This window comes from Schistocerca americana, chromosome 2 (genome assembly GCF_021461395.2).
Source record: "Schistocerca americana isolate TAMUIC-IGC-003095 chromosome 2, iqSchAmer2.1, whole genome shotgun sequence".
In the NCBI taxonomy this organism is placed as follows: domain Eukaryota; kingdom Metazoa; phylum Arthropoda; class Insecta; order Orthoptera; family Acrididae; genus Schistocerca; species Schistocerca americana.
The window spans coordinates 655755653-655777469 of NC_060120.1; the positions used below are offsets into that span (position 1 = coordinate 655755653).

The 21817-nt window shown below is 42.2% G+C and overlaps 1 protein-coding gene across 1 annotated transcript in view; it reads left to right on the plus strand.

The window, feature by feature from the left end:
- Positions 1–21817, plus strand: part of LOC124594289 (glutamate receptor ionotropic, kainate 2-like) — a 152433-nt gene that overhangs the window by 93768 nt on the left and 36848 nt on the right. The window contains exons 11-12 of the mRNA XM_047132652.1: positions 838–975; positions 10879–11077. Of these exons, the coding sequence (XP_046988608.1) occupies positions 838–975; positions 10879–11077 (337 nt within the window). The remainder of the gene's footprint in view (positions 1–837; positions 976–10878; positions 11078–21817) is intronic.

Sequence of the window (21817 nt, forward strand, 5' to 3'; positions counted from 1 at the left end):
TACTTTCAAACTTAATCAGGATAGTGGTTCAAAGCCGAGTTCACAGTTGTATAGCGTAGCCCAAATAAAGCAGATGTTTCTTAATAACAAAAGGAATCAAACTACACTTTTTGCAGATTCAAGTGGGTTGTTCTTCGTTCAACAAAAAGTAACATTTTTTCCATGACTCTAATACAAGGCTATTAACGGCCGATGAGTGGCTGTTAGATATGGGGAAGTTTCATATGAGCTTTGTGTCATTCACTGTTTGTAATCCAATTACCTTCTGATTACCTGCAAGCAAATTTTAAATTTTAACTTGCGACATGTCCTTATGTGTTTTGTCTGTTCACTTCTACATACTTATTCACACTGAAATTAGTTCCTGTCTTTGTTGGTGTTTCTTTCTAATCTTGTTAAACAAAAATGAGGCTTCTCTTGTGTCTTGTGCACTTATTTTGGTGTATGTCCTGCGAAATATTAAGAATAACGCGTGAAAACTGTTAGGAATATGTGCTTGATTATTATTCCAAAACTTCTGTGTGTGATGTTCAGTCTAATTAATAGTGTATTGTAACGTAGAAGGAATGCATTTATTAGACCAAATGAGATTAAAAAGCACGCATGACAATACAAATAATCTACATTCTCTATTACTTTGACCATTTAGGAAATAGAACCACAGCATTTTTGAAGTATGATGATTGAAAGTTTATGGACATAATAAAATTAAAATTTCGTGATACATTTCATTTTTCATTAACTAAGATTTATGCTTTTCCCACGAATGTGATCTGTTCCACATATACACTCCAATATAATAACTACATAAAAAAGATCATATGTTTTTCGTTTCAGAATGGCACCGAATGAATGGACGAGACCGCATCCCTGTGATCAAGACAGCTCAGAACTGGAAAACACGTTCAGCTTGATAAACATTCTTTGGTTCACAATGGGATCTCTCATGGGTGCCGGATGCGATCTCCTACCAAAGTGAGTCGTTAAGTATCTCCTTCAGCCTACTGAGAAAGGAATGTCCACATGTGGATGCACACAGTTTATCTTAAAAAGTATTGCATTACAAGTATTGCATTACATGATTTGAAATCGCTTCCAAGAAAATGCCCAACGTATCGACCACAACGTCTGTCGATATCAAAGATTCGCGTGCCGATAGGAACAGCCATCTTGGAAGTGTGTGCTCTCCTGAATCCTCGAAGATTAGGCCCTTGGTCCGTTGGTTCTGTCCCTGTATATCAGTGATATTTCATCAGTTTTATATTCTTGGAAGTATTACTTATTTGCTGACAAGAACATTACATCTGTCTTATTTAGAACTCACTATACGGCCGTGCTTCGTAGCGGAAGTTAAAGAAGGGTCTTTGCATACCGTTCTTTTTTAAGGTTCCTTATCTCAGTCGGTAAAAACGGAACCGCTATGTGATACTTCATCTATAGAGTAAATCCTTTTTTCCTAGGCAATAAGTCAAATATAAATAAAACCTATCGAAATAAGCAAAGCAATTTCGTTACGTTTTTAATGCACAAAGGGAAATCATGAAATCCGTATATCCTCGCCATGTAAATTCAATGTCAATGTTTGTATTTGTAACGTAATTCTGCCACTGACGTGAAATTTGAACTTTCGAAAATACTTGTGTCACTGAGGTAAAAAAAAAAAACAGCGCCAGCCATGGTTTTTTTGTGTACTACGAAACTAATAGCGCCATCTGTTGTTTCTTTGGCGTGTTATGCCGTGACAGTCGTGTCACTAAGGAAAAAATCTGAACTGTTAAGCTGCACAGAATCTTAAAACTTTAGATTACGATGCGCATTTTTTTCCGTGAGGCGAATTTGATGAAATAAAATCTATATGTTGCCCCAAGCTACGCTCGAGTCGCCTATGGAAAGCACATGAAAATTCGTCTAGCGGTTTTGGAGACACGACGGTTTTATTATCAGTGCACATCATTACATCTTATAAAAAATGTGTATGTGTGTGTGTGTGTGTGTGTGTGTGTGTTCCACATGTCCTAAACCACTGGATCGATTTCAACTAAATTTGGTACACATACACCTCAATTGAGGCGTCAATCGCTGTGGCGGTAAAAACCACCTACCTGTCGAAGGTGTGGGCGGTGGGGGTGAAAAAGAAGTTTAGTGAACGACGCGTGAATTCCCAGACTTTATCCACTCAGTATTTGAGAACGATATCACCTAGTGCCTTGTAAGAAACTATGCGCACAATTTCAATCTTTACGATACTTTTTCTCGCTGACAACCCCTACAAAATCATGGAAGGAAATATGTTTATCTCATTCAGTAAAAGTACCGCATGAGGTACTTTTTTCCTACAAATTGTATTCGTGACATAGTTTACAGACAGTATGCACATGTATCACGCAATATAAGTGAAAATTATATTATTGTACGACACACAGTACAGGATATATGACGTCAGAAACAATGAGGTGCGTGAAAAACAGTCTCATTGTGCATGACGTTTAAATGTATTACTTAGTTGCTACTATCTCCAATCGCAGCACGTTTTGCAGACAGTATCTACATCTTCATCTACATCTACATCCATACTCCGCAAGCCATCTGACGGTGTGTGGCGGAGGGTACTTTGAGTACCTCTATCGATTCTCCCTTCTATTCCAGTCTCGTATTGTTCGTGGAAAGAAAGATTGTCGGTATGCCTCTGTGTGGACTCTAATGTCTCTGATTTTATCCTCATTGTCTCTTCGCGAGATATACGTAGGAGGGAGCAATATATTGCTTGACTCCTCGGTAAAGGTATGTTCTCGAAACTTCAACAAAAGTCCGTACCGAGTTACTGAGCGTCTCTCCAGCAGAATCTTCCACTGGAGTTTATCATCTCCGTAACTCTTTCCGCACATGCCACTGAATGTAGCTAGAAAATTCTCAGGAAGTATGACATCATAAGCATGAAGCACAAGGCCATACACTGAGTGATACGGACGTGGAAACACAGCTATAAGTAAATACTTGGGGAGCATCGGATTCCTGCGCTAGTACACATGTAAATGAAAGATAACCTTTGTTCAGTATCACGAAGGGCACAAGACCCGGGTCTCAAACTACCCGTCCGTCTCTGATGATCTCTTTATTGACGGGATGTCAAATCCTTTCCTCCTTTCCAACTAAACCCTAAGAAATTAAAGGCCATCCTCATCTCGCAACGAAACTTTAACTGCGGATTTTTTGTGCAACAGTTCTTCGCACACTCTTTGGTTGTATCCAGTCACCTTATCAGATAATATTAGAAGATCAAGCCATAATCTTGAATGGACATCTAAACTGGGAACAAATAAACTGTCAGAGACGCAGGAAACTCTCTCTTGTTACATGCAGTTCAAAATTTAGAAAAATATTTTCCCTAAAATAAAATAAAAACTAGTCCAATCTTTAATTCCGGTGCATCTTTACTATTGTGATGCAGTTCAACACGGCACAAATATCGAAAGGTTCATACGAACCGAACAGCGAAAGGTTCATACGAACCGAACTAGCAATAAATATTTGCGTAAGATAGATATGTAACGTTAGGTTGTTTAGTCTACATCTACATCTACATTTATACTCCGCAAGCCACCCAACGGTGTGTGGCGGAGGGCACTTTACGTGCCACTGTCATTACCTCCCTTTCCTGTTCCAGTCGCGTATGGTTCGCGGGAAGAACGACTGTCTGAAAGCCTCCGTGCGCGCTCTAATCTCCCTAATTTTACATTCGTGATCTCCTCGGGAGGTATAAGTAGGGGGAAGCAATATATTCGATACCTCATCCAGAAACGCACCCTCTCGAAACCTGGCGAGCAAGCTACACCGCGATGCAGAGCGCCTCTCTTGCAGAGTCTGCCACTTGAGTTTGTTAAACATCTCCGTAACGCTATCACGGTTACCAAATAACCCTGTGACGAAACGCGCCGCTCTTCTTTGGATCTTCTCTATCTCCTCCGTCAACCCGAACTGGTACGGATCCCACATTGATGAGCAATACTCAAGTATAGGTAGAACGAGTGTTTTGTAAGCCACCTCCTTTGTTGATGGACTACATTTTCTAAGGACTCTCCCAATGAATCTCAACCCTGTACCCGCCTTAACAACAATTAATTTTATATGATCATTCCACTTCTAATCGTTCCGCACGCATACTCCCAGATATTTTACAGAAGTAACTGCTACCAGTGTTTGTTCCGCTATCATATAATCATACTATAAAGGATCCTTCTTTCTATGTATTCGTAATACATTACATTTGTCTATGTTAAGGGTCAGTTGCCACTCCCTGCACCAAGTGCCTATCCGCTGCTGATCTTCCTGTATTTCGCTACAATTTTCTAGTGCTGCAACTTCTCTGTATACTACAGCATCATCCGCGAAAAGCCGCATGGAACTTCCGACACTATCTACTAGGTCATTTATATATATTGTGAAAAGCAATGGTCCCATAACACTCCCCTGTGGCACGCCAGAGGTTACTTTAACGTCTGTAGACGTCTCTCCATTGATAACAACATGCTGTGTTCTGTTTGCTAAAAACTCTTCAATCCAGCCACACAGCTGGTCTGATATTCCGTAGGCTCTTACTTTGTTTATCAGGCGACAGTCCGGAACTGTATCGAACGCCTTCCGGAAGTCAGGAAAAATAGCATCTACCTGGGAGCCTGTATCTAATATTTTCTGGGTCTCATGAACAAATAAAGCGAGTTGGGTCTCACGCGATCACTGTTTCCGGAATCCATGTTGATTCCTACATAGTATATTTTGGGTTTCCAAAAACGACATGATACTCGAGCAAAAAACATGTTCTAAAATTCTACAACAGATCGACGTCCGAGATATAGGCCTATAGTTTTGCGCATCTGCTCGACGACCCTTCTTGAAGACTGGGACTACCTGTGCTCTTTTCCAATCATTTGGAACCTTCCGTTCCTCTAGAGACTTGCGGTGCACGGCTGTTAGAAGGGGGGCAAGTTCTTTCGCGTACTCTGTGTAGAATCGAATTGGTATCCCGTCAGGTCCAGTGGACTTTCCTCTGTTGGGTGATTCAGTTGCTTTTCTATTCCTTGGACACTTATTTCAATGTCAGCCATTTTTTCGTTTGTGCGAGGATTTAGAGAAGGAACTGCAGTGCGGTCTTCCTCTGTGAAACAGCTTTGGAAAAAGGTGTTTAGTATTTCAGCTTTACGCGTGTCATCCTCTGTTTCAATGCCATCATCATCCCGGAGTGTCTGGATATTCTGTTTCGAGCCACTTACTGATTTAACGTAAGACCAGAACTTCCTAGGATTTTCTGTCAAGTCGGTACATAGAATTTTACTTTCGAATTCACTGAACGCTTCACGCATAGCCCTCCTTACGCTAACTTTGACATCGTTTAGCTTCTGTTTGTCTGAGAGGTTTTGGCTGCGTTTAAACTTAGAGTGAAGCTCTCTTTGCTTTCGCAGTAGTTTCCTAACTTTGTTGTTGTACCACGGTGGGTTTCTCCCGTCCCTCACAGTTTTACTCGGCACGTACCTGTCTAAAACGTATTTTACGATTGCCTTGAACTTTTTCCATAAACACTCAACATTGTCAGTGTCGGAACAGAAATTTTCGTTTTGATCTGTTAGGTAGTCTGAAATCTGCCTCCTATTACTCTTGCTAAACAGACAAACCTTCCTCCCTTTTTTCATATTCCTACTAACTTCCATATTCAGGGATGCTGCAACGGCATTATGATCACTGATTCCTTGTTCTGTACATACAGAGTCGAAAAGTTCGGGTCTGTTTGTTATCAGTAGGTCCAAGATGTTATCTCCACGAGTCGGTTCTCTGTTTAATTGCTCGAGGTAATTTTCGGATAGTGCACTCAGTATAACGTCACTCGATGCTCTGTCCCTACCACCCGTCCTAAACATCTGAGTGTTCCAGTCTATATCTGGTAAATTGAAATCTCCACCTAAGACTACAACATGCTGAGAAAATTTATGTGAAATGTATTCCAAATTTCTCTCAGTTGTTCTGCCACTAATGCTGCTGAGTCGGGAGGTCGGTAAAAGGAGCCAATTATTAACCTAGCTCGGTTGTTGAGTGTAACCTCCACCCATAATAATTCACAGGAACTATCCACTTCTATTTTACTACAGGATAAACTACTACTAACAGCGACGAACACTCCACCACCGGTTGCATGCAATCTATCCTTTCTAAACACCGTCTGTACTTTGTAAAAATTTCGGCAGAATTTATCTCTGGCTTCAACCAGCTTTCTGTACCTATAACGATTTCTGCTTCGGTGCTTTCTACCAGCGCTTGAAGTTCCGGTACTTTACCAACGCAGTTTCGACAGTTTACAATTACAATACCGATTGCTGCTTGGTCCCCGCATGTCCTGACATTGCCTTGCACCCGTTGAGGCTGTTGCCCTTTCTGTACTTGCCCAAGGCCATCTAACCTAAAAAACTGCCCAGCCCACGCCACACAACCCCTGCTACCCGTGTAGCCGCTTGTTGCGTGTAGTGGACTCCTGACCTATCCAGCGGAACCCGAAACCCCACCACCCTATGGCGCAAGTGGAGGAATCTGCAGGCCACACGGTCGCAGAACCGTCTTAGCCTCTGATTCAGACCCTTCACTCGGTTCTGTACCAAAGGTCCGCAGTCAGTCCTGTCGACGATGCTGCAGATGGTGAGCTCTGCTTTCATCCCGCTAGCGAGACTGGCAGTCTTCACCAGATCAGATAGCCGCTGGAAGCCAGAGAGGATTTCCTCGGATCCATAGCGACACACATCATTGGTGCCGACATGAGCGACCACCTGCAGATGGGTGCACCCCGTACCCTTCATGGCATCCGGAAGGACCCTTTCCACATCTGGAATGACTCCCCCCGGTATGCACACGGAGTGCACATTGGTTTTCTTCCCCTCTCTTGCTGCCATATCCCTAAGGGGCCCCATTACGCGCCTGACGTTGGAGCTCCCAACTACCAGTAAGCCCACCCTCTGCGACCGCCCGGATCTTGCAGACTGAGGGGCAACCTCTGGAACAGGACAAGCAGCCATGTCAGACCGAGGATCAGTATCAGCCTGAGACAGAGCCTGAAACCGGTTCGTCAGACAAACTGGAGAGGCCTTCCGTTCAGCCCTCCGGAATGTCTTTCGCCCCCTGCCACACCTTGAGACGACCTCCCACTCTACCACAGGTGAGGGATCAGCCTCAATGCGGGCAGTATCCCGGGCAACCACAGTCGTAGTCCGATCGGGGGATGCGTGGGACGAGCTGGCCGTCACGGTAAGTCCCCCCTATGTCCGGTTAGAGAGACTGTGACAGGATGGCTGATCCGATTTTTACATACTACGTTCTCTTCATCAACTTTTTAGTCAGTGGTGTCCTCGACATACTGCCACACATTTCAAATACCTATCATCATTCCATAACCGCAATAGAACATATTGGCTATAAGTATGTATAACACAAAACCTTTTTCTATTTCTTTCAGATAGCTCCCTTGTGTCCAACAGCGAACTAGTATTTCTGTCACATTTTCAAAACTATCCATGCATTCTTGCCGCTTCTCTTTGTTTTTCTTACATATTATCCGCTAACGTTTTCTTATTTTGTTTGATGCTGGTTCTCTATAGCAGCCAACTACTTTTCCAGATTTGCTTCTCTGTGAACTCCTGCAGTGCAATTCTTTTAGTATATCATTACCCTCATTTCACAGAAACGTCACATTATGAAAAAAAACTAAAGATAATGTTAATGTGTCGGGCATTATTATAAGAACATGTTTTTGTTACTATAAGTTTATTATTATTACTGTTCTTCTTATTAATAATAATATTATTATCAGTTGTAGTAACAATAATTATTATCATGTACATCTGATTTAAGTGTGGTTATTGCAATATCAAATTTCTAAGGATATCTGATTAGATACCAGTTGATATAAATACATGTATAAACTAAAATAAAATTGTAAATAAATTTTTCGGGTTTTCTGCTTGACAATATTGTGCAAATCCCACGATATTTCGTCGATACAACTGCTCAACATCTTCAGGTGCTGGTAGTTGCTGTAGTCACGGCTGCAACAAACGACTGATGATAACAGCGTGGCGGTGTCAAAATTTACTAGCAGGCGATAAGCGTGCGCATGAAGTCGCCCGCAGTTGGATCAAAGCGGCGCTCATAGTGCCCCCAGGCGGGAGTCGACGAACGGCCTTTCACGCTTGCGCTTTAGGCAAAGATTGTGCTGCCGGAAACTTCTGTGGCTAAAAGCTGAATTAAATCTCAGCAACGCGCATATTTAATGCTCCTTGCGAACTTGTGTTACCAATGACACCTTCCAAAATTTGATCGGAGGTTTTTCATGAAAAATCACGACGTTTAGTGAGGCACCCAGGTAGAGCCTAATCTGTTTTATGTTTACATCCAGTTAACTAAGATAACGTACACCGCACTGTTAGGTGAGAAGTCCCCTTCTCAAACTTCCACTTTATTTGTTACATATCCAGTGAGAACTAAAATATCTTCTGTGATGAGTGCTTATACGGTATAATTTCTTGTCCATACTGTTCATAATAGTGCGAGGCGGACAGGCAGAAAGAGAGAGAGAGAGAGAGAGAGAGAGAGAAAGAGAGAGAGAGAGAGAGAAGGAAGATGACGAAAACCAATGCTGATACACGGCCTTCTCGTCTAATATAACATCAAAGAGGCCACCGAATTGAATGTCTTCATCCAACAACAGTGGTACCTCTATCGACAGTGGCACATACCTACAGGTTATGAGATATTGCGGAGGGATTTGACATTTAAGTCAGACCTTTGGTGCCAAGTCTCCTGATGAGGAACTTAATAACAACATTTCTCTGACCCTGGTAGGTCAAATGTTGATGGTAACTGACTTCATAAAAATTATGCGAATCTAAATTGAGTCCTTGATTAAGGAATAAGGCTCTGGAGCTTGACGGTGGTATTGAACATCGCATGATGGGGACGACACTGCGACCATTACTCTGGTAGCACCTGAAAGACTTACAAATCGTCTTACTCACTTGTTAACCAACTAGTAATTATTTCCGGAGAATTTTATTCAGTTTTGTGGCGAATGAAAGGTCTAACAATGATATCCCATATTCATTCTAAAATATCGAATTTTCACGATACCATTTTCATCTACACTACTGGCCATTAAAAGTGTTACACCACGAAGATGACGTGCTACAGACGCGAAATAAAACCGACAGGAAGAAAATGCTGTGATATGCAAATGATTAGCTTTTCAGAGCATTCACACAATGTTGGCGCCGGTGACAACACCTACAACGTGCTGACATGAGGAAAGTTTCCAACCGATATCTCATACACAAACAGCAGTTGACCGGCGTTGCCTCGTGAAACGTTGTTATGTTTCCTCGTGTAAGGAGGAGAAATGGGTACCATCACGTTTCCAACTTTGATAAAGGTCGGATTGTAGCCTATCGCGATTGCGGTTTATCGTATCGCGACATTGCTGCTCGCGTTGGTCGAGATCCAATGAATGTGAGCAGAATATGGAATCGGTGGGTTCAGGAGTGTAATACGGAACGCCTTGCTGGATCCCAACGGCCTCGTATCACTAGCAGTCGAGCTGACAGGCATCTTATCCGCATGGCAGTAACGGGTCGTGCAGCCACGTCTCGATCCCTGAGTCAACAGATGGGGAAGTTTGCAAGAGAACAACCATCTGCACGAACAGTTCGACGACGTTTGCAGCAGTATGGACTATCAGCTCGGAGACCATGGCTACGGTTACCCTTGACGCTGCATCACAAACAGGAGCGTCTGCGATGGTGTACTCAACAACGAACCTGGGTGCACGAATGGCAAAACGTCATTTTTTCGGATGAACCCAGGTTCTGTTTACAGCATCATGATGGTGTGTGTGAAATCTTGTGGGACTTAACTGCTAAGGTCCTCAGTCCCTAATCTTACACACTACTTAACCTAAATTATCCTAAGGACAAACATACACACCCATGCCCGAGGGAGGACTCGAACCTCCGCCGGGACCAGCCTCACAGTCCACGACTGCAGCGCCTTAGACCGCTCGGCTAATCCCGCGCGGCAGCATCATGATGGTCGCATCCGTGTTTGGCGACATCGCGGTGAACGCACATTGGAAACGTGTATTCGTCATCGACGTACTGGCGTATCACCCGGCGTGATGGTATGGGGTGCCATTGGTTACACGTCTCGGTCACCTCTTGTTCGCATTGACGGCACTTTGAACAGTGGACGTTATATTTCAGATGTGCTACGACCCGTGGATCTGCCCTTCATTCGATCCCTGCGAAACCCTATATTTCAGCCGGATGATGCACGACCGCATGTTGCAGGTCCTGTACGGGCCTTTTTGGATACAGAAAATGTTCGACTGCTGCCCTGGCCAGCGCATTCTCCAGATCTCCCACCAATTGAAAACGTCTGGTCAATGGTGGCCGAGCAACTGTCTCGTCACAATACGCCACTCACTACTCTTGATGAACTGTGGAATCGTGTTGAAGCTGCATGGGCAACTGTACCTGTACACGCCATCCAAGCTGTTTGACTCAATGGCCAGGCGTATCAAGGCCGTTATTACGGCCAGAGGTGGTTGTTCTGGGTACTGATTTCTCAGATTCTATGCACCCAAATCGCGTGAAAATGTAATAACATGCCAGTTCTAGTATAATATATTTGTCCAATGAATACCCGTTTATCACCTGCATTTCTTCTTGGTGTAGCAATTTTGATGGCCAGTAGTGTAGAAGGAAGTACACATTAAATAATCTCCAGTTTTGAAGACAAGATTTCCTTTTCACCAAGTGGCCACCATGAAGTGTAACCGCTACAGCCTGTTTTCAGGGCTGTGTCTACGCGGCTGCTGGCGGGCATGTGGTGGTTCTTCACGCTGATCGCAATCGCGTCGTACACGGCCAACCTGGCCGCCTTCCTCACTATCAGCAGGATGGAGTCGCCCATCAACAGCGTCCAGGACTTGGCCAAGCAGACCAAGATCAAGTACGGCACCTTCGGCAGGGGCTCCACGGCAGCGTTCTTCAAGGCAAGTTTTAAAGTACCCTGACATAGTCTGACCATTCATTAGCAGTAACGTCTAATAATATAAGAACGCAGTGTTTCACGAGAGACATCTTGAAGAAAGAACTTTCAGCTGATCGTCGGGTGTAAACGTAAACATTTACATTTGCCCAAAAACGCGAAACTGCTAACAGACTACCTGTGAACAGTGCAACTGTCTTACCTATTTATTTGCTTCTACTCTACGCCTTTTTAACGCATATATTTTCGTCATGTCATCGTGAGTCTACATGATGTTGTACAGGGCGGAGGAAATATAACTGGCCTGCAAAATATTTACAGTCATACGCAGAATGAATTTTGTTAACGAACAGCACAGAAGGTGCTGGAAGTGGAGACCGCTCCTCTCCATTTTGACTCTAAGTTCTGCATTGCAGACTTTGCTGAAGGTTTTGTCATAAATCTTCCACTCTTAAACTACAGCGCAAACAGATTCCCGTACGTTTTCCGCGAATTGTGCTGCACATAAATCTTGACGGTGAACAGGCTGCTTTCCCATGAGCACCATTTTGTGCTGCATTTAGCTAGTCACTAAACACCGCTGCTCCTCCCATTCATTCAGACGTAATGGCACAGCGAAATATTCGGGACACAGCATGAGGGGAAAACTGAATGCCTGACATGTGGCAGCAATCGATTGGCGCCTAGAAATCATGATTTCCAGCATTTCCTGTACTAGAAAGTTTTCCTGTTCATTAACAAAGGTCAATTCCGAGTCAGTCTTATGAATATTTTCCCGGCGTTTTATTTTGCCAATTTTCAACATTTCCTCACCATGCTTTACCACAAGTGACATCACCCTGTTTATAAATGGAAGATTTCCTACTTTATCTGGAACAGACTAAAAGCATTTAAAAGACAGAGTATGAGCTTTACATCTACGAAACCTGTGACTTGCGTGTACGAAGTAATCGGGGGCTTTTTCATGATTTATGTTTGAGGGTCTCAGTTTCACGACCAAAGTTCGCCAGAAGCCGAATAGTGAGTTTAATGTAGCCGAAATGGGACGTTACAGCAGCCAGTAAGATAATACAGCCTCCACGTAGCAATAGCGGCTATCTGCGACAGCTGGATTCTAGAATTGTCGTTACTTGAAGGAATTATCCACTCTAGAGTTCATCTTTGGTTTTCACTGAAGGCCATGTGTTCCACTTTCCTTACCGGCTTGACTACCCTAAGAAGCTGATTAAAGCCAAACTACAAAAGTTTAACTCTAAGTTCCGATCTGGTGCTTATCTATCACACGCGCAACACACATAGAATCGAAACACCCATTTGCTGACAATATGGATAAAAGACTCTGATAACAAGAAGGTCAATCATGTTACACATTCGCAGTACAGAATTTTTTAATATATCTCCCCCCCCCCCCTCTTCTCCAATATCCAAAAGGCGACAAAATCTGAAGGGTACAAGTACTGGAAAATTAATAATATTCAATGGTTTTATTAGACCTCGTTAAAAAAATATTGTACGAAACCGGTCAAAATGTTCTATCAAAATATATGAAGTTCTGCTGCATACACCAGTTGAGTATTAATGAACATTTTTCTCGAACAACAACGGGAGTCCTAACCTTACCAGAACTTAATCAAGACAATCCTACATTGATTAGGTCAAAGTATCTGATCGTCATATATCTGATTCACTGTGGTATTTTTCGGCACTCTAGATACTCGCAGTTAGCAATGTTCACTGTCCTCTGTTTCAGTGATCCAGTACACGGGACTATTTCTCCATCGTCCATCAGTACGTTGCAGCACCATTCGTTTCGAGAAGTGATGTAATTTCCAAGTACACTTTTTAAACCAAATGCGTCGCAGTGTATTTGGTTTACTCTGTTGCGTCGCGTTCTCGATAGCATTCTCAACTTGCGTGTGAACTTCTCCCGCCTTTGCTTCTAACCATTCTGACAAATCCTCCTCTATCTTAGTCGTCAATAAACTCGTGTCTTGTGATTTTTAAATCTTCTACTTGTTTAGCAACTCTGTCGATCTGTTCACTTATTTTAGTCTGTTCTCTGTTTATTGCTTCCACGTTCACTCTAATTTGGAGACCGAACTTTTCAATGTTTCGTTCATTTCATTGCAAGATTTTGCACTTAATGTTTACTTAACTACCGACACAGATAAATTTTCATCCCTTTTCTTAGTATGTCATTCAATATCACTAACAGTCTTTAATACATCTTCCTCAAATTCTTGGTCTTGATAATCTCGTTGCTTCTGTAATTCTAACATCTCTCCCCGAAAAGCTTTTTCCGCGAGTTCGCGTTGTTTCTCTTGTTCCCTTTCTATAAGCTCGCGTTGTTCGTTTTACTCTAAAATTTCCTCTCTAAAGGCTTTATCTCTAAGATCACGTAGTTTATTTAGCTCTGTCCTGTTAACATCTAAATTTTCCACGCGGTTTTCGTCCTCGCTCGTATCTTCTCTCCCAAAAGTCCCTAGACTTGTACCTAGATTCGATCTTAAATGGTATCCCCGTTTTATTATTATCAATATACACTCTAAGAATAACACCAAAATAAGAATACATAATAAATAAAATATAACTCTAACTACTTCCACAGTTTCTGCTTCACAGACTTGCCTTATCCACGCAATTAAAATTAAAAGGAAGCGCAATGAAGTACTGTTCAGCCAGTAATAAAATGTCTTTAAACATACAAGTGTGGGTGATTTCCAAGAATGTTTGTCTCTCGAAGTCGTGGGATCCAAACGATGCATATCAAACGTGCGATCCTAAATCGATCACGCGACTCTGGTGGCGCTCGTTATGATCAGTTATTTGTGATCGTCATTTTTATCTGTTTTCCGTTGTTCCCTTAGTTGCTCTAAGCTACACACCTCCACGAATTAATAGCAAAAAGGGAATTGTTCTCGTAGCGTACACATCGCACGAACTTCCACATGACAAAACCGACAATGGGTAAGGTAAGTCGCCGGCCGGAGTGGCCGAGCGATTCTAGGCGCTTCAGTCTGGAACCGCCCGACCGCTACGGTCGCAGGTTCGAGTCCTGCCTCGGGCCTGGATGTGTGTGATGTCCTTAGGTTAGTTAGGTTTAAGCAGTTCTAAGTTCTAGGGGACTGATGACCTCAGAAGTTAAGTCCCATAGTGCTTAGAGCCATTTGAGTAAGGTAACTCGTCTCCTTTGCAATTAAAAGTATTTTTGTAACGCTCTTCTTTTGTCGTTGCTGTAGTGACAACCGTAAATATACTCATAACGCCCGCCTCCAGAGTCGCGTGATCGATTTAGGATCGCACGTTCGATATGTATCGTTTGGACCCCTCGACTTCGAGAGGCAATCATTCTTAGAAATTACCCTAGTCGGAGCCGCAGTAAGACAAGTCAATTATTTCCTACCTTTCCTACAGCTTTTGAAGTCTTGTAGTTCCCGGAATTTGGCGCCTTTTTGCCGGCCGCACTCGCAGATGCGATCTTCCGTCCGCAATCAACTTGTGTCGTTGCGCGTGCGTCGTGGGTTGTCGTATTGGAGAATATGAAACAAATAATTGAAAGTTTTCAGTCACTGTTCATTATACAATCACAAAAAATATATTTTACAGCTGTTTATTTCGTAATAATTGTTTTCATACCTTTTTTCGAGCCACGTGTTGGGCGCCAGTTGTAACCGCCCTCCGTCGATCTGCTGCCGTCAACTTCTCTGACGTAAACTATTGATTTTGTTATCAACTGTAGATGCCCGACTTTTAGTTATATCTATACATCAGATGGGGCATCCACAAACATCTTCACTGCAACGGCGACTAAATTTCGGGTTTTCATAATAATTAATGTTAACTTTTTGCTCAGTCGATCACCCTTCATTTGTTGTTGCATTACCAAAGACAAGATTGTTAATAACCTCTTTGAATGTTAGTTGTTATTTACTAATACACACTTAATTATGGAAATCACTTTAGTTTTTTTATTAAGAATATTCAATAATGATTAAATGATCGTGAATGATTGCGTTTTGTTTAGAGGGGAAAGGAGGATTGATTCTACAATTACTCTCAGCTATTACGGCAACTAAAATGTCTGTGATTTTTATAGTTCATCACTCAAAGATATTATAGAAAGGAATATAGTCCATTACTATAGTTCGATACAGTTATTCAAACTTCGTACGCTTTTATTTTCACAAAGCTAACATCCAGTTCCGTTCTTATGTTCGATTTAACGCCCCTTCGCATGTTCCACAGATCGGGAATTTAATACTGAGCGATACTTTTTCTCGCGCAGACAATTAATTCCTCAGATATTCTTAGTCCGTGCCCTTACGGCAAAAGTCTAACCCGTAAAAATTAATATACAGTCAATTTTGTTGTAGTTTAACAAAAGCGCCCTGATCTTTTCCCTAGCATATCACACTGAAATGCCAGCTATATCGCACACCGCAGCTACATAAACTTATTCAGAGCGCAGAAAAAAAAAGACACGAGAAGTAACAATGCCCGCTCATGGTTCACATAGTAGAATTTAGAAACAAAAGCAGGCGCTGATTTCCCTGAAGTGCTACTTTGCTGCGAGCGATCGATAATTTTAACTAAAACTTTTTGAATGCTATTAATTATTTCCGATATTATTGATCACCTCCCTCCAATATGAAAATAAGCCTGACAATATTGCTCTTAATTAAAAGAGCGGTTATAACTGGTGCAAGCCAATGAGGGCGCAGTTGTACCAACATGCTCTACCAGAGGAAGCTTACTTCTGCTTCTGGTTCCTGTATTGGAGCGATATTGAGGTTCTGTCTGGAGGTGATGGATGTTTTGATGTCTCAGCATGCTCCTTGGTACAAGTACCTGCTGCTATCAATTCATTTGCTTTCCACTCTTGAATCTTGCGTTTCAAATACATCTACAAATAATGTTTATTCAGGACGGCTTCTCGTACCGTGTGTTTGTCACGTTTCAATGGGACCTGTACATTTCTTTTGAGACATGAACACGGCTGTAACAAAACGATGCCGACAAGTGGCGAAGGGTGATAGAGGAGTCTTGAACAAATTCAGGGCAGGAACCAATGTCTGGAAACGACATCCAATTACGCTAAAAAGCACAGAAATTATAGTGCCCATCCCTGCCGCGGGGCTACTCTTCTGAAGCAAACTTGGGTTACAGTCGAAACGTAACGCAATGGCTTCACATCATTCAATACGTCAGATGGCACAGAACATGTGCACATCTGTCACAACAACATTGGTTGTGGGCCACCAGTGAACGGAGTCACGTTCGCTATCGAAAGGGTACCCCAGCGACAAGCGTTAGCCATTACATGTACACCTACTTAGGTACTCTGCAAGCTACCGTAAGGTGCGTGGCGGGGGTTACCGTGTACCATTACTTGTCATTTCTTCTCCTGTTCCACTCGCAAGTAGAGCGAGGGAAAAACGACTGCCTGTACGCCTCCGTATCTTGTCTTCGTGGTCCTTACGCTTGATTTATGCTGGCGGGAGCAGAATGGTTCGGCAATCAACTTCAAGTAACGGGTCTCTAAATTTTCTCAGTACTATTTCCCGATAAGAACGCCGCCTTCCCTCCAAGGATTCCTATTTGAGTTCGCGAAGCATACCCGTAACACTAAAGTTTTGTTCGAACCTACCGGTAACAAATCTAGCAGCTATGGTCTGAATTGCTTTGGTGTTTTCCTTCAATCCCAAATGGCACGGATCCCAAACACTCAAACAATACTCAAGAACAGGTCGCACCACCGTCCCATATATGGTCTCCTTTACAGGAGAACCACTCATTCCTAAAATTCTCCCAATCAACCACAGTCGACCATTTGCCTTCCCTACCAGTCTTCACATGCTGGTTCCACCTCATATCGCTTTGCAACGTTACGTCCAGATATTTAAACGCCCACAGTCACTCATCTTCGATACCTAGCAGTACACAAAGCATCGTCAGCAAACAACCACAAATTGCTGCCTACTTTGTCCGCCAAATCAGTTATGGATACACAGAACAGCAGCAGTCCTATCGCACTTCCCAGGGACATTCCTGACGATACCCTTCCCTCTCGTAAACACTCGCCGTCAAGGACAACATACTGGTTTCTATTATTTAAGAACTCTTCGAGCCAGTTACATAGCTGTGAACTTATTCCATATACTCGTACCTTCGTTAACAGCCTGCAGTGGGACATCGTGTCAAATACATTACGGAAATCTAGAAATATGGAATTTGCCTGTTGGACTTCTCAGTTTATCATGTGAGAAAAGGGAAAACTAAATTTCGCACGCTTTCTAATACCATGCTGATTCGTGGACATAAGTTGCTTAGCATCAAGAAAGTTTACTATATTCGAACTGAGAATGTGTTCAAGGATTCTGCAGCAAACAGAAGTTACGGATATTGGTATCACAATTTCGACACAATGTTGCGTCGCTGAATGACGTTTCTTGCCCTCAGTTCATTTCTCAAGACTCGCTCTACAGTCCCTTGATGTTGGTCAGTATCGCCGGCCGGAGTGGCCGAGCGTTTAAAGGCGCTACAGTCTGGAACCGCACGACCGCTACGGTCGCAGGTTCGAATCCTGCCTCGGGCATGGATGTGTGTGATGTCCTTAGGTTAGTTAGGTTTAAGTAGTTCTAAGTTCTAGGGGACTTATGACCACAGCAGTTGAGTCCCATAGTGCTCAGAGCCATTTGAACCATTTGGTCAGTATCGGTATCGTTCCAACACACAGGGCGGGGTAACCGAGGAACGCCACTTCAATTGCGCTGTCGGTGTTGTCTTTGTCGACCGCACACGGCGGGTCGCGAACTCTCACACTCCTCAAAAGAATCTGTTTCTAAAAGAGCCACCATCAGGCATGCCCCGTTGAACATCGCTTTCTCCAGGGCTCGCCGATTTCCTACGCATGATGCTACGGGCGCCACCAGAGGACAGCGTTTTCGCTTTTGCTCACTCCATGCAAATATAACCCTCTGTTCCTGTTTTAAGACGCCACATACCGATTTCCACACAAAATCTCGGAAGGCCCGCAGTGAGAATAGGACACAGTGCGACGCAATTAATGTTGTGGCCGCTAGCAAGTGATGGTATAGTGTAACAGTAAACAAGCGACTAACTCAGAGAAATCGCTAAACAGAGTAATTTCTTTGCACAAAGGCATTTATATAAATTATATTCTCTAAATAGTGTAAATAAATATGCTGACGTTGTATCACTTTAATAAATGTTTGTAGTGCTCTTATGAGATGTCTCTTATCAAAAAACATTACAAGTGTTTTCGCTTACGTAGAACATTGCTCACTTCTATTCCCTGTTAATCGTACTTTGTGTGTTCCAATGCTTGGTGCGTGAACTGCATGCTGGCACTGTTTGTACGCTTGGAACTCTTAAATCATATGTTCCACTCAGATGATTCCGTAGAGCAATTGCTTTAAAGTAAGTGGAATTCGTGGTATTTGAAAATGAGCATTGATATCTAGAAACTATTTATGTCTTAATTAGTTAGTAGTTATTCATTTTGGTAATGTAGGTGGTTGTACCCACTCCCAATTCTCGCTCTCTCTGAGACAGTGGAGTTTAAACAAATAGTAGATTGCAAAGTATAAAAAAGCGCGTTTTTCTGCTGATGTGGATAATTTGAGTCGTAGTTATCTATAAGAACAGTGTAGGTTTTTTTGTAGCAGAAAATCCCAAAACTGTGCTTACTACTTAAATTACTGATATTTAAATCGAGAAATTTAATGGAACCATAATTTTCCTACCTCACATGTAAAATTTATTTTCTCGAATAATTCAATGAATTTAATCACAGACTCATTAATTTCATCATCATTAACATTTGCTAGGAGAAGCATGCCGTCCACATACACATAAAATACACATTTTTTTAGCTAAATGGGGATTCTCAAGGAAAAAAATCTGTTAAAGGCAGTTATGGAAAATATCGGCGAAAAATCCTGAGATGGCACTCCCCATGGCAAGGCCATTTTTTGTGATAAATCTCATTACTAAATTTGCAATAGTTATATTTCAAGATTAAAGACAACAAATCAACAAACTCATTTACTTCTCATTATGATAACCTGTTCTGAGCTATCAGATTTCCCCTAATGATATGAATAATATTATCAATCGGTATAATAGTGTATAGATGCACAATATCCAGAGGCACAAACTTCATGTTGGTTGTTACTGGAATGTCACGAATATATCTGCTAATTCATAACTTTTCCCTGTGTATTGATGACTGTAAAAGTAATGAGCCTTCAATAAATGTAAGCACTTCCGAGTGACTGTACTGATGGGGCCCCAGAACCATTAACCACTGGCCTCACAGGCATGTTCTCCTTGTGAGCCGTAAGTTGTGCTCTTAGAGTGGGTTCATAAGCCTTAGTTGTTGCTTTCTCTAGCAGAAATTATTTACCTTTACATTTTGAGTTTATCATTTAACTTTCTATGTGATTCTACACCTTATTAATTGCCTTATTAATTCTCACTGTTATTTTCAGCAATTTTTTTGGTTTCGTTGATATATTCAAGCTTCTCCACAATCACAATCGAGCTGCTCTTTCGTTATAATTACTTCCCCCACTCCTCACATTGTTTCAGCCTTAAACTGTCTACGATAAACTTTTCCTTCGTACAATTTTTGGCAAATTTATTAGATTGATGTGAAATAACTTAATTCGCTGAAATTGGGATCCTATTTGTTCAAGTTTTTTAGCTTTCAGACTGCCAACTACAACTTTCACCTTCGATATAGTATCTTTAACAGCGCTGTGATCAACATTCGTATTTATATTGAAACTACCTCTTTAATTATTTTGTTTTTATTAAACACTGACTTACAGAATTTTCCCCGACAAAGACTTTGTTTCAGCCTTAAACTGTCTACGGTAAACTTTTTTTTCTTACAATTTTTGGCAAATTTATTAGATTGATGTGAAATAACGTAATTCGCTGAAATTGGGATCCTATTTGTTCAAGTCTTTTAGTTTTCAGACTGCCAACTACAACTTTCACCTTCGCTGTAGTATCTTCAACAGCGCTATGATCTACCCCCTCCCCCCCCCCCCGCCCCTCCTCCCCCCATGAACCATTGACCTTGCCGTTGGTGGGCAGGCTTGCGTGCCTCAGCGATACAGATGGCCGTACCGTAGGTGCAACCACAACGGAGGGGTATCTGCTGAGAGGCCAGACAAACATGTGGTTCCTGAAGAGGGGCAGCAGCCTTTTCAGTAGTTGCAGGGGCAACAGTCTGGATGATTGACTAATCTGGCCTTATAACATTGACCAAAGCGGCCTTGCTGTGCTGATACTGTGAATGGCTGAAAGCAAGGGAAACTACAGCCGTAATTTTTCCCGAGGACATGCAGCTTTACTGTATGATTAAATGATGATGGCGTCCTCTTGGGTAAAATATTCCGGAGGTAAAATAGTCCCCCATTCGGATCTCCGGGCGGGGACTACTCAAGAGGACGTCGTTATCAGGAGAAAGAAAACTGGCGTTCTACGGATCGGAGCGTGGAATGTCAGATCCCTTAATCTGGCAGGTAGGTTAGAAAATTTAAAAAGGGAAATGGGTAGGTTAAAGTTAGATATAGTGGGAATTAGTGAAGTTCGGTGGCTGGAGGAACAAGACTTTTGGTCAGGTGAATACAAGGTTATAAATACAAAATCAAATAGGGGCAATGCAGGAGTAGGTTCAATAATGAATAAAAAAATAGGAGTGCGGGTAAGCTACTACAAACAGCATAGTGAACGCATTATTGTGGCCAAGATAGACACAAAGTCCATGCCTACTACAGTAGTACAAGTTTATATGCCAACTAGCTCTGCAGATGATGAAGACAATGATGAAATGTATGACGAGATAAAAGAAATTATTCAGGTAGTGAAGGGAGACGAAAATTTAATAGTCATGGGTGACTGGAATTCGTCAGTAGGAAAAGGGAGAGAAGGAAACATAGTAGGTGAATATGGATTGGGGGGAAGAAATGAAAGAGGAAGCCGCCTTGTAGAATTTTGCACAGAGCACAACTTAATCATAGCTAACACTTGGTTCCAGAATCATAAAAGAAGGTTGTATACCTGGAAGAATCCTGGAGATACTAAAAGGTATCAGATAGATTATATAATGGTAAGACAGAGATTTAGGAACCAGGTTTTAAATTGTAAGACATTTCCAGGGGCAGATATGGATTCTGACCACAATCTCTTGGTTGTGAACTGCAGATTGAAACTGAAGAAACTGCAAAAAGGTGGGAATTTAAGGAGATGGGACCTGGATAAACTGAAAGAACGAGAGGTTGTAGAGAGTTTCAGGGAGAGCATAAGGGAACAAATGGTAGGAATGGGGGAAAGAAATACAGTAGAAGAAGAATGGGTAGCTTTGAGGGATGAAGTAGTGAAAGCAGCAGACGATCAAGTAGGTAAAAAGACGAGGGCTAATAGAAATCCTTGGGTAACAGAAGAAATATTGAATTTAATTGATGAAAGGAGAAAATATAAAAATGCAGTAAATGAAGCAGGCAAAAAGGAATACAAACGTCTCAAAAATGACATCGACAGGAAGTGCAAAATGGCTAAACAAGGATGGCTAGAGGACAAATGTAAGGATGTAGAGGCTTGTCTCACTAGGGGTAAGATAGATACTGCCTACAGGAAAATTAAAGAGACCTTTGGAGAGAAGAGAACCACTTGTATGAATATCATGAGCTCAGATGGCAACCCAGTTCTA